This window comes from Myotis davidii, unplaced genomic scaffold (assembly GCF_000327345.1).
Source record: "Myotis davidii unplaced genomic scaffold, ASM32734v1 scaffold2601, whole genome shotgun sequence".
In the NCBI taxonomy this organism is placed as follows: Eukaryota; Metazoa; Chordata; class Mammalia; order Chiroptera; family Vespertilionidae; genus Myotis; species Myotis davidii.
The window spans coordinates 36,246-49,504 of NW_006291445.1; the positions used below are offsets into that span (position 1 = coordinate 36,246).

At 39.4% G+C, this 13,259-nt stretch overlaps 1 protein-coding gene across 1 annotated transcript in view; it reads left to right on the top strand.

Moving 5' to 3' along the window:
- Positions 1-13,259, top strand: part of LOC102751617 (testis-specific gene 10 protein) — a 115,735-nt gene that overhangs the window by 36,191 nt on the left and 66,285 nt on the right. The window contains exons 6-8 of the mRNA XM_006764747.2: positions 4,268-4,438; positions 4,529-4,606; positions 5,205-5,356. Coding sequence (XP_006764810.1) covers positions 4,268-4,438; positions 4,529-4,606; positions 5,205-5,356 — 401 coding nt within the window. The remainder of the gene's footprint in view (positions 1-4,267; positions 4,439-4,528; positions 4,607-5,204; positions 5,357-13,259) is intronic.

Here is a 13,259-nt window from a genome sequence, read left to right on the forward strand (position 1 = left end):
ATTACTTGGCTTTGATTAGAATTCTCTGGTGTCTGTGTCTGTACCATGAAACAATGTATGTACACATGATTAAAGGGTCAGAACCGCTAAGGGGCAGGAGAGTCCTTTAATGAGAACTCTGTGCGTATGAGTGTAAGATGTGAGATTTTACTGAAACCTCTGGATAGAAAATCCTATACTTGCATAAGTATACTTTGTTAGTGATCCTCAAATTTTTGCTATATTCCTTCTTTTCAGACAATTTTATTTTATTTTAAATATATTTTTGTTGATTTCGGAGAGAAAGGGAGAGGATTAGAGAGATAGAAACATCAATGATGAGAGAGAATCATTGATCAGCTGTCTCCTGCACAACCCACGCTGGGGATTGAGCCACCAAAATGGACATGTGCTCTGACCGGAAATTGAACCATGATCTCCTGGTTCATAGGTCAACAATCAACCACTGAGCCAGGCTGGCTGGGCATAAACAATTTTATATTGAGATTTGAAGTGTAAATCTATACTAATAAAAGGGTAATATGCTAATTAGACTGGATAGACCAGACGTCTTCTGGACAAAGCCACAGTGATGGGGGCCTAGGCAGAGGTGGTTAGGGGTGATCAGGCAGGCGGGCAGAGCAGGTAGGGGCAATCAGGCTGGCAGGGGAGAGCGGTTAGGGGTGATCTCAGGCCGGCTGGGGAGAGCAGTGGTTAGGGGCGATCAGGCAGACAGGCAGGGCAGAGCAGGTAGGGGCAATCAGGCTGGCAGGGGAGAGCGGTTAGGGGTGATCTCAGGCCGGCTGGGGAGAGCAGTGGTTAGGGGCGATCAGGCAGACAGGCAGTTGAGGCAGAGGTGGTTAGGGGTAATTAGGCAAGGGGGCAGAGGCAGATAGGGACAATCAGGCAGGCAGAGACGGTTAGGGGTGATCAGGCAGGCGGGCAGGCAGGTAGGGGCAATCAGGCTGGCAGGGGAGAGCGGGTAGGGGGGATCTCAGGCCGGCTGGGGAGAGCAGTGGTTAGGGGCGATCAGGCAGACAGGCAGTTGAGGCAGAGGTGGTTAGGGGTGATCAGGCAGACAGGCAGGCAGGCAGGTGAGCGGTTAGGTGCCAGCAGTCCAAATTGCGAGAGGGATCCCGGATTGGACAGGGTGCAGGCCGGGCTAAGGGACCCCCTTTCCTGTTCATGAATTTCATGCACTGGGCCTCTAGTTAGTTCATAAGAAGCTAGTGTGAGCTACTGCACTGCCTCATTAACCCAGGAAGTACAGTCTGAAAACATTCAGACACTGTTTTCTTTGTTGGCAGTCTTATTGGGGAGATAAGGTATATCGTTGTATTTGGTGGCTATTTTTTGTTAGTTTAGCATAGCATAAGTAGTTTAAAGATATTGAAAAATAAAATAAGTGGGTATCTTTCTTTATGGTGATCAAGGAAATCTTCACTAGACTATGTAGAGTTTGAGTGCTGAGGGATGTACGAATGGGGTTTCTATTATCTTGAAAGGGATAAGAAGGAACATTTAGATTAAAGAAATGATGTGAGGCACATGATAAAGGCAGGGAAATCACAGGAAAGTGATTCAGTCAAAGACTAGCATCAAAGGTATGTGACAGTGGAGGACGGGGGAGCTGACACTTGTGAGGTAGATTGAACCAGAGCAGCAGTCTGCAAACGTTTCTGTGAAGGTCCAGGTAATAAATATCTTGGGCTCTGCAGGCCATGATCTCAGTCATAGCTATTCAGCTCTGTTTTTGTGGTACAAAAGCATCCACACATGATATACAAATGAATATGTTTGCTCTGTTGCAATATAACTTTATTTATGGACACTGAAATTTGACTTTCATATTATTTTACCTGTTATGAAATGCTTTTCTTCTTTTGATTATTTCAACTATTTAAATATGTAATATTAATATCAGCTTATAAACTTACAAAACACGGGAGACTTGCTGGATTTGGCCTGTGAGATTTGGTGTAGTTTACTAGCTTCTGGACTATATGGTGGAGCCTGTTCAAGGGCATTACAAGTAGTTTATACTTAGTTTTATAAGCAATGGACAGCTTATTTTTTTTAAAGCAGAAGAAATGTAACTAAAGCCTCATTTTTACATTTTTAATCTGGTAAGAATTTTATATTATCTTCTTTATCTCAAACACAATCTTTATATGTTACCTTTTTATATAACAACTAGTGACCCGATGAATGAATTTGTGCACATTGGAAATTAATTAGAAGGTGGCTGGTGGGGTGGGACTGGGTGAGATGGGCTGGATATGCCCTGGAGTCAACCCCTTATGGTTGCTCCCCAGCGTCTGCTGAATGAGTGGGGTCCCTCCGGCAGTGGGCGGTCCCTCAGCCTGGCCTGCAGGGATTAGGCCGAAACTGGCTCTCCGACATTCCCCTGAGAGTCTTGGAGTATGAGAGGGCACTCTGCAAAGTTGCTGTTGTACAGATTGTGTAACGCAAACACAAGGGTGCCGTAAACCAGTGCCCCAGCAACATCATAACCCATGGCTGAAGGTGGAATCATGTGACCCTGAGAGGAATCAGGCTCTCTCCTCTCTGGTTTGGGGTGCATCACCCAAGAACTGCCACGGCCAAGTCATTGCAGCTTTGCAGCTCCTGCATTGAGTGTCTGCCTCCTGGTGGTCAGTGTGCATCATAGTGATCAATCAGATGGAGGGAGGGACACTTAGCATATTAGCCTTTTATATATGTAGATTTCTCCTTCAAGAGAACTAGAGGAGGGAGAAACCATGGACTCTTTAGAAGGCTGTTGTAGTGGTCCATGCATGAGGCATTTATGGACTGGGCTAGGATGCTGCCAAGGAAGACTTGATAAGATTTGATTGGAGCCAAATAGAGGGAGGAATGGAAATGTCTGAAGTTCTGTTTTGAATGACTGAAGAAATGTGGTAATAGAAAAAGAAATAGGGAAGTCACTGGTGATATGATGCAAAAGATGTGCTTGGTTCAGACAGATGGAGTACATTCAGGTAGGAATCGCCATCAAGCAACAAGAAATGTAGGATGGGAATAGGGAGAAAAGCAAGAGGTGAATATTTCAATTTAGAAGTCATCTCCCTAGAGGTGAGCTTTGGGCCTTCAGAGTGGGTGAGGTCTCTGAATGAGAGAGCTATCTCCAGAGCATCTTGGGAAGTTTTATTGGATTAGAAAGAGAGAAAGAAGACAGGAAGCTAAGGCAGAACAATGTTAAAAGACCAAGGGAGGGAATTATATCAAGAAGGGAGTTCAAAACAATGTCAAATGTTGCCAAAGTATCAAAAACAAAAACCAAGAAAAGGCCATTAGATTTGGTGAGGTCATTAGTTGAAATTCTGCAAATAGTGGGTGTGGAAGCCAGGTTACAGTGGGGTGAGAAAGTGGGTAGTAAGGAACAGGCCATGGTACAGACACTAAAACAAAGGAGAGAAAGGGAGAGTCATAGGTAGGTAAATGGGACAACAGGATTAAGTGCCAGGTTTTCAAGATATGGGAGACATGTGCTTGGTTGAAGGCAGGGGAGAAAGAGCCAGTGCAGAGAGTGCTACTCGAAGTGAGAGGAAAGGATTATAGCTGAGTCAGGGATATCTTAGAAGACACTTCAGGAGATGAGGTCCAGGATTCTGGTGAAGGCTTAGCTCTGGAAATTGGGAATTAACATATTTTCCTCTGAGACTTGGAGACTAGTTGAGTAGGTAGTGATTACAATAGAGAGGAAGGAAGATATGTGCTTAAGCCCCAAAGTAGGAGATGAAATTATCTGAAGGCATGGAAGAGATTTAGAACCAAGGATGGTTGAACAGCATGTAGAGAGTATGTTGGGTTGTCATTAAAGATTAGTGGGCTTTTCTGTCAAGGTAAAGGTATCTAGTTCATGACTATGGCATATACATTTATGTAGAGAAAGACTGTAACACTATGATAATATTTATTAAACCAGTATTTTACCTGAATTCTGTAATATATGCTGAATTCATGTTTATATCACAAAATGGATGGTGTATACCACATATATATTACTTACTAACTATTTCTCTTGCATTGAGTGACCCCAGATTAATTTCTTAAAATTTTTTGGCAAAGGTCTTGGAAAGCAAAATTCTGTTTGTATACAGCATTTGCATTTTGGGGGCATCATTTGCATTTATTTGGATAGTCAAAATTATAACATTATCCTACTCCATGTCTGTTGGTAATAGGTTTGGATTTCAACAACTGTATATAAAGCTGTATTTGTGTCTGTTCTAAACAGGAGTCTGTCTGTGTATTTAAATAATAGGCGCAGGAAGAAATTGCCCGGCTTCGCCGAGAAATGATGAAAAGCTGTAAGTCTCCTAAATCAACAACTGCACATGCCATCCTCCGGCGGGTGGAGACTGAACGAGATGTAGCCTTCACTGATTTACGAAGAATGACCACAGAACGAGATAGTCTGAGGGAAAGGCTAAAGGTTTGAGAGAATTTTATCTATGTGAACATTTGTGAAACACGACACAGTGACATTGAAAGTGCTTTGTTTTGTTTTTGTTTTTTTAACCAGATTGCTCAAGAGACAGCGTTTAATGAGAAAGCTCACTTGGAACAGAGGATAGAGGAGCTGGAGTGTACAGTTCATAATGTAAAGAAAAGTTACTTTTGCACTTTTGGCTGTAAACTGTCAGTGACTTTCCTTTTCCTTTTTTACTATGTCCAGAGAAGTTCTTTTATTTTTCTATGATAGGGTTTCTAATCCTAAAATACTGAAGATGAGATATATATATGTTATAAACTGTTTATTCTTTTTAAAAATGTGAGTATATTTTTCATGTTAGGTTGCAAAATGGCTTTAAAAAAAAACATTAGGGATGCGTTCTCAGGGATTTTACCACAATTTTCATCTCTGTATTTCATTAAAGAGAACATTTCCAGATACAGGGAAACTGGATTATTCTACCTAAAGAGTAGCTAGAGTAGAGAAAATGATAGAGAAATGAAAACTAATGAGAAAAATATATGTAAACTGAATTTAAATCTGTGGCATCACCTTTTTTATTAATGAAGGATTTGAGATGCTATATTTGAGATATTATGACTATATAAACAGAATTAATGGAATTTGACCTTCTGTTACCAAATTTAATTGTATGCATTTATAAATTCATCTGTACTATGTTTTTATAATGAGTAAAAAATGCAGTAGAGAGGGGAGCAGTAATCTTGCCATTCTACTTGTGTAGCTTGATGATGAACGTATGGAGCAAATGTCAAATATGACTTTGATGAAGGAGACCATAACCACTGTGGAGAAAGAAATGAAATCATTAGCAAGAAAAGCAATGGATACCGAAAGTGAACTTGGCAGGCAAAAAGCAGAGAATAATTCTTTGAGGTAAACTAAACTGCTTTTGAACAACGAGTGGTTTATTATTAATGACTCTGCTTTTTGTAGTATATTTTATAATGGTAATTAAGTTATTTGTTGACTTTAATTTTGGGGAGGATTGTTACGGAGCAGTTGTAGAAGCCTCGGCACACATTAAATGACTTCCCCAAGATCAAGCGCAGATTGGTAATGCCACACCTAACCAGGACTCAAATTTAGTAATCTCTGTCTTACATATGGAGAAAACCTGAATGTTTAACTAAAACAGCTTTTACAAAGCCATTCTGGGCACAGTGTATGTTTCACTTTAGCATTTGATTACTAATTTACCTTTATAACTCAAATTATGTTCTGGGGTCTGAACAGTGTAAGAACACACACACAGCACAGGTTTTAGAGCAGCTTAGAATATAAGAAAAAGCCATAGCAGAGAAATAGGAACATGTAATGGAACTTATTAGCTGAATGTGAACCACACTGCTTAGCCCATCCTATATAAGGTGCAGTAGCAGAAGACATTCCAGTAAAGCAGCCTGCAGGCAGTAAGTAGAAGGGAATCAGTTTTTGAGGACCTCTATGCTAGGAGGTTTTTTGTTTTCGTTTTTACTTTTGGTACTTATTGATTTGAAAAATAGAGGTTGTACAGATTCAGTAAGGTTGAATTTCAGGGGATCTATTTGAAAACATAATAGTTCATGTGAGTTTGAAACAAATTGCTAAGTTACAGATAATACTTGATTTGCATGAGCTCCCAGAGTCTTCTCTTTGATCTTTCAACCCAGAATATGTTGGGTCTGTGATGCCTATATTCTAATCAGTTGTCAGGATAGATAATCACTCAAATTCTTCCCTTCACCTTTTCTTTAATTTCCTGCATAAAATGACATTTGCAATCTCAGGTAAAATAAAAATAATTTTCAAGCCCAGCCGGTGTGGCTCAGTGATTGAATGTCAACCCAGAAACCAAGATGTCCCAGGTTCGATTCCCAGTCAGTGAACATGCCCCAGTTACAGAATTGATCCGCAGTAGAGGGCATTCAGAAGGCAGCCAATCAATGTTGTACCTCTCTCATCGATGTTCCTATCCGTCTCATTTTCTCTCCCTCTAAAAATCAATAAAAACATATTTTAAAAAATGATAAATCAAATAAAACAGCATCAACAAAGAAAACCTTGGGAAATAGAGAAAAGTGTAAAGAAAATTTAAATAACCCATGAGTCCATAATCCAGGGAAGACTTTTAGTAATATACATCTGTTTCTAACCAGAAATATTTTTATATGTGTGTATATAACCTTTCAATGTAATTGACATCATTGTATATTAAGTTATATATTTGAGCCACTTCACTTAATCGTAAACCATAAGCATTTTCCCAGGTCATTAGAAGTTCTTTGAAAGCATTTTAGTAGATTATTAAAATATTCTAACAGATAGATTATAATTGGAGATATTTTTGGTGTACAATTGTTTTAATGATATTGAAGTTTGGTCAGTTTTGACATATGTATGTACCTGTAAAATGATCACCACATTCAGGATAGTAGCCCTAACCAGCGCTCCCAAAAGTTTCCTCATACCCTTCTATAACCTCACCCTACCTTGATAATCCCTAGGCAACAACTGACTTGCTGTCTGTCATAGGAACTTGTTTGTATTTTTAAAAATGTTATATAAGTGAAATCACAGAGTACATTTTCTTTTGCCAGGCTACTTTCACTCACCATAATTATTCTGAGATTTATACATGTTGTCACATATAATCAAGAATTTATTTCTGTTTATCACAGACTAGTATTCCATTGTTTGGGTATACCACATAGACATTTTGGTTGTTTGCTGTTTGGGAATACACAAATAAAACTGTTATGAATGTTCTTCTGTGAGTCTTTGTATAGACAAATACTTTTATTTCTCTTGGATAAATACCAAAGAGTAGATAGAGTGAGTGAATCACATGATGGATATATATTTAACTTCAGAAGAAACTGAAAACTGTTTCCCAAAGTGGTTGCACTATTTTATTTTACCTTTGCACCACCAGTGTATTAATGTTCCGGTTGTTCTATATCCTCACCAACACTTGGTGTGTGAAATCCAATGTTAGCTATTCTAATAGGTATGTATTATGGTTCATTTGCTTTCCTTAATGACTAATGATTCATGCATCTGTTCATGTACTTATTGGATATGTGTGTGTGTGTATCCTATATAATAAAAGGGTAATATGCAAATTGACCCTAACAGCAGAATGACTGGTCACTATGACACACACTGACCACCAGGGGGCAGATGCTCAATGTAGGAGATGCCCCCTGGTAGTCAGTGCACTCCCACAGGGGGAGCTCTGCCCAGCCACAGGCCAGACTGATGGCTGCCAGCACAGTGGTGGTGGTGGGAGCCTCTCCCACCTTCTCAGCAGTGCTAAGGGTGTCCAACTGCAGCTTAGGCCTGCCTGCTCCACGCTGGCAAGTGGACATCCCCCGAGGGCTCCCAGGCTGCCAGGGGGATGTCTGACTGCCAGCTTAGGCCCGATCTCCCGGGATGCAGACCTAATCCAGCAGGTGGACATCCCCTGAGGGGTCCCAGACTGTGAGAGGGCACAGGCTGGGCTGAGGGACCGACCCCCCCTCCCCCCAGTGCACAAATTTTTGTGCACCAGGCCTCTAGTATATATATATTTTCCTTAGTTTCTGTACAAATCTTTGGCACACTTTTATCGAGTTGTTTATATCATAAGTAAGTCGTGAAAGGTTTTTTTGGTATAAGTCCTTTGTCAGGTATGTGTTTTGCATATATTTTCTTCCTGTCTGTGGCTTGTCTTTTTATTTTCTTAACAGTGTCTTTTAAGGAGTATATGTTCCTGATACTGATTAAATGAAATTTATTGATTTTCAGAAATTCATATCCAGCTTGTGTGTTCTTTTAAAGAAATCATTAAGCTTCAGGTAACTGAGATTTTCTCCCATGTTTTCTTCTAGCAGTTTTGTAGTTTTAGTTCTTATATTTAGATCTGTGATCCATTTCAAGTTACTTTTTGTGTATAGTACTAGATATAGATCAAAGTTTACTTTTTTGCATATGGATATTTAGTTGAAAAACTATCCTTTCCACATGGAATTGTTTTCCACCTTTGTAGAAAGTCAGTTGTTCATATATGTGTAGGTTTGTTTCCTGGTTGTCTATTTTGTTTGATGAACATATTTATATATCTTGATGCCTAATACCACACTCCTGATTACTCTGTTTTAAGTCTTCAAATTACATAATGCTAGTCCTCCAACTTTGTTCTTTCTCAAAGTTCCTTTGGCTATTGTAGTTACTTTGCATTTTAATTTTAGAATTAACTTCATACATATAAAAACAGCCTGCTTTGGAATTTGATTGAAATTGGGGAAATGACAGCTAAAGAATATCAAGTGTTTCCACTCATGAACACAGATCTTTAATTTCCCGTAGGTTAATCTTATTATTTTTAGTGTACAAGTCTTAACGCTTTTTGGGGTCATATTTTCCCTAAGTATATCCTATTTTTTGATGCTGTTTTAAATGGAATTTAAAATTTCATTTTCTGATTGTCTATTGCTTGAATGTGAAAATACAATTGTTTTTAAAATAAACTTTGTATTTTAGAACACTTTTAGATTCACAAAAATTTGTAAGGATACTACAGAGTTACTACATTCCTCATACCCAGTTTCCTCTGTTATTAACATCTTACATTAGCATGGCATATTTGTTACAATTAATGCAACAACATTGATACATTATTATTAACTAAAGTCCCTACCTTACTCAGATTTCTTTCGTTTTCCCCTAATGTCCTTTTTCTGTACCAGGATCTGATCTGGGACACCATATTATATTTAGTTGTCATGTCTCCTTATGTTTCTCTTGGCTAAGATAGTCTCAGACTTCCCTTAGTTTTGATGACCTTTACAGTTTTGAGGAGTACTAATTAGGTATTTGGTAGAATGTTTCTTAATTGGGGTTTGTCTAATGTTTTGCTCATGATTAGAGTAGGTAATATGTTTTTGAGAGAAAGATCACAGAGATAATATATATCCAGGGTATTATAAGTACATACTATCAATATGACTTATCACTATTGATTTTGACCTTGATAACCTGTCAGACATAATGTTTGCCTTTCTGGAATGTCATATAATTTGTATCATACAGTGTATCACCTTTTCAGGCTGCTTCTTTCACTTAGCAGTGTTCATTTGAAGGTCTACCCATGACTTTTCATACTTTAATAGTTCGTTTATTCTTAGCATTGAACAATATTCCATCATATGTTTGTACTACAGTGTGTTTAGTCATACACCTGTCAATGGATATCTTAGTTACTTCCAGCAATTATGAATAAAGCTGCTATAAACTTTATTGTGCAAGTTTTTGTGTGGACATAAGTTCTCAAATCAGCCCAGTAAATACCTTGGAGCACAATTGCTGAGTCATATGGTAAAACTATCTTTAGCTTTATCAGAAAGTGCCAACCTCTCTTCCTAAGTGACTGAACCATTTTGCATTTCTACCAGCAATTAATGAGTTTCTCTTGCTCCACAGCCTTGTCAGCATTTGGCATTGTCAGATTTTGTATTTTAGACTTTATAGTAGGTGTATAGTGACAGCTCACTGTTTTATTTTTAATTCTTCAATGACAGATGATGTCATATATTTATTTGCCATCTGGGTATCTTCTTTGGTGAGGTGTCTATTTAGATCTTTTGCCCATTTTTTCATTGTTTTACTTACTGTTGTATTAAAATTTTTTCGTATATTTTAGATACACATTCTTGTCAGATAGATATGTGCTTTGCAAATATATTCTCCCAGTCTAAGCTTTATATTTTCATTTGTTTTTAGCAGTGTTTTTTGCAGAGCAGGCATTTTAATTTTTGATAAAGTTCAACTTAGTTTTTCTTTCATGGATTGTGTTTTTGGTGCTGTATTTAAAAACTCTTCATCAAACCCAAGGACACATATTTTTCTACTGTTTTCTTCTAGCAGTTGTGTAGTTTTGCATTTTATACTTAAGGTCTGTGATCTATATTGAGTTAATTTTTGTGAACGATGTAAAGTCTGTATTTAGGTTCACTAATTTGCATAAGGTCATCCTAAATTTATTCCAGCACCATTTGTTGAAAAACTGCCCTTTCTCTGTTGTCTTTGTTCTTTTTTCAAGTTCAGTTGCCTATATTTGTGTGGGCCTATACATCAGCTCTTCTTTCTGTTCCACTGATCTATTTTTGTTTATTCTTTTGCAAAACCATGCTGTCTGAAGGAGTTGCTATTACTTTCTCTTCTTCAATATTGTATTGGCTATTCTGGATCTTTTGCCTTTCCATGTAAGCTATAGAACAGTTTATTGCTATCTACAAAATAACTTTCTGGGATTTTAATTGGGTTTGCATTGAATTTTAGATCAAGTTGGGAAAAATTGGCATCTTACCAGTATGAAGTGTTTCAATCCATTAATGTAGAATATTTCTTCATTTACTTAGAATTTTGATTGCTTTCATCAGTATTCTCTACAGTTCTCTGCACATAGTGTGCATTAATTTTGGAGAGTTCTAGGACATTACTTTAAATATTTCTCATGTTTATTTTCTTCTTTTTTCTCCTTCTGGTATTTCAGTTATACCCACAGTTCTTGGATATTCTGTTCTATATGTTTTTTATTCTTTTATTTCTCATTGTATTTCCATTTGGGATGTTTTTATTGACCTGTCTTCAAACTCAGTGTTTTATCCTTGACTTTGTCGAATCTACTAATCAGCCCATCAAGGGCACTTATCATTTATGTCACAGTATTTTGTTTTTTTAGCTTTCTTGGTTATTCTCTCAGACTTTCTGTCTCTCTGCTTACATTATACACCTGTTACTGCATATTGTTTACTTTTCCCATTAGTGTCCCTAAGCAGTTAATCATAGTTACTTAAAATTTTCTGTTGGATACTTCCCATTCCATGCAATATCTGAGTCTGATACTGACCCTTCATGGTTCTATTTTTGCTTGATTTTTCATGTCTTACAAGTTTTTGTTGAGGGTGAATCAAATTATAGTGGGTATTGGTTAATTGAGATTAAAGAGGCCTTTAATGTGAATGTTTATGTTACTTTGCTAAAGGAGTTGAGCTGTGGTCAGTGTTTGCTGTAGCTATAGGTTCCAGAGGCTTTAGGTTCCTTGATTGTCCTGATTTTTTGTATCTCCTCTTGACTTTAGGTTCCCTACCTACTCCTCCTCAGTAAGACTGCAACCTGAGCTTTTTCAGTTGTAATTCACTGTGATTGTCCTGGAATCCTGTTAGTGTGCTTGTTAGGAGAGGGAGGAAAGAATATCCTATATAATAAAAGCCCAGCCACTATAAGTGTAATGACCAGAATGACCAGAATGACCAGAAACCAGAACCACCACAGCCCCTTGCCCAGCTGGCCCTGCCCCCACGTAAGCAGTTAGGGATGATCAGGCAGGCAGGCAGAGTGGTTAGGGGTGATCAAGTAGGCAGGCAAATGGTTAGGGGCGATCAGGTAGGCAGAAGGCCCCTCACTAGGCTGGCTCTGCCCCCAAGCAAAGAAAGAGGGAGGCCCAGGCCACCAGTGGTGATGCTGTGATAGGTGTGCTACAGCCCATCAATAGTCCCACAGAGGGAGGCCCAGATCAGCCAAGCCATTGCACTCCACACCTGTCGCCTGCAGAGGGAGGCCACCGGTGGCAGGAGGGAGGCAGTGTTACACAGATGGCAAGCAGTGACAGCAGTGGGAGTGAGGCCAACTGCCTGCAGCCGGGGGAAGGAAAGCCCCAATAAGCCCTGATCTCAGGCCAGGCCTAGGGACCCTACCTAAATGGTCCCAGATTGTGAGAGGGTGCAGGCCGGGCTGAGGGATCCTCCTGAGTGCATGGATTTTCGTGCACCAGGCCTCTAGTCTATATATATAAAAGGCTAATATGAAAAGTGTCCCCTCAGGAGTTCAACTGGGAGAACAGGAGTTCGATTGTTTGCTATGACGTGCGCTGACTACCAGGGGACGGCGTGAAACATGGCGGGCAACTGGCGGCAGTGACGGTGGGCTGCTGAGGAAGCAAGGGGAAGAGGAGGCAGGGACGTGGGAAGGCGGGGGGAGGGAGGTAACCACACAGTGGCAGCGTGTGGGTGGCGAGGGATGGAGGAAGGTGGGGAGGCAGGGAGGCAGGGAGCCTGATCGGCCCTGATTGCCATTCAGGTCTAGGGAGCCTACGCATTCATGAATTTTGTGCACCGGGCCTCTAGTGTTCTATAGTCAGGTACTTTAAATCTCAGTCTTTTAGTGCATCTGTATCCCTGGACTCTGATATTACCTGTGTTTTTCAATGATATAACTACGTTAATTTGTTTGTTTGTTTATTTTTGTAACTACTTATGTGGAACCGGAAGGCTAGAGGTGATAGAGTGGAAGGAATACCCTTCCCCAGCTTGGATAAGCTCTGATAAAGTTTTGTTCACTTGAAGAGTAAGCCTTATTATGGGGAATGCTCTGGGCATATTTTACAATAAATACTTTTTTCCTGTCAGAGACAAAAGAGATCCTTTTTCAGATCTTCACTGTGAAAATCAAGTGAGGTTCCTGAAGGTAAATATGGGGGCCCTCTAAGAATGTGGCCCCCAGGATCTTTTCCCTCTCATGTTAATGCACACTCAGCTTCCAGCACTGCATGAACATTATCATTTAAATGTTTCAATCATTTTTGATTTAAGAGGCTTCTGCTCCAGGTGAGCACACCTCAGTTGTGACTCTGGATTTGCCTTTCTTCTCATATTCTAGGGTGCCAACACACTCCGCACCTCACTATCCTGATGTTTTCACAAAAACTCTTTGATTTTCAGTTTAGTCATCTTTTTCTTCTAACAATGGGAATGATATC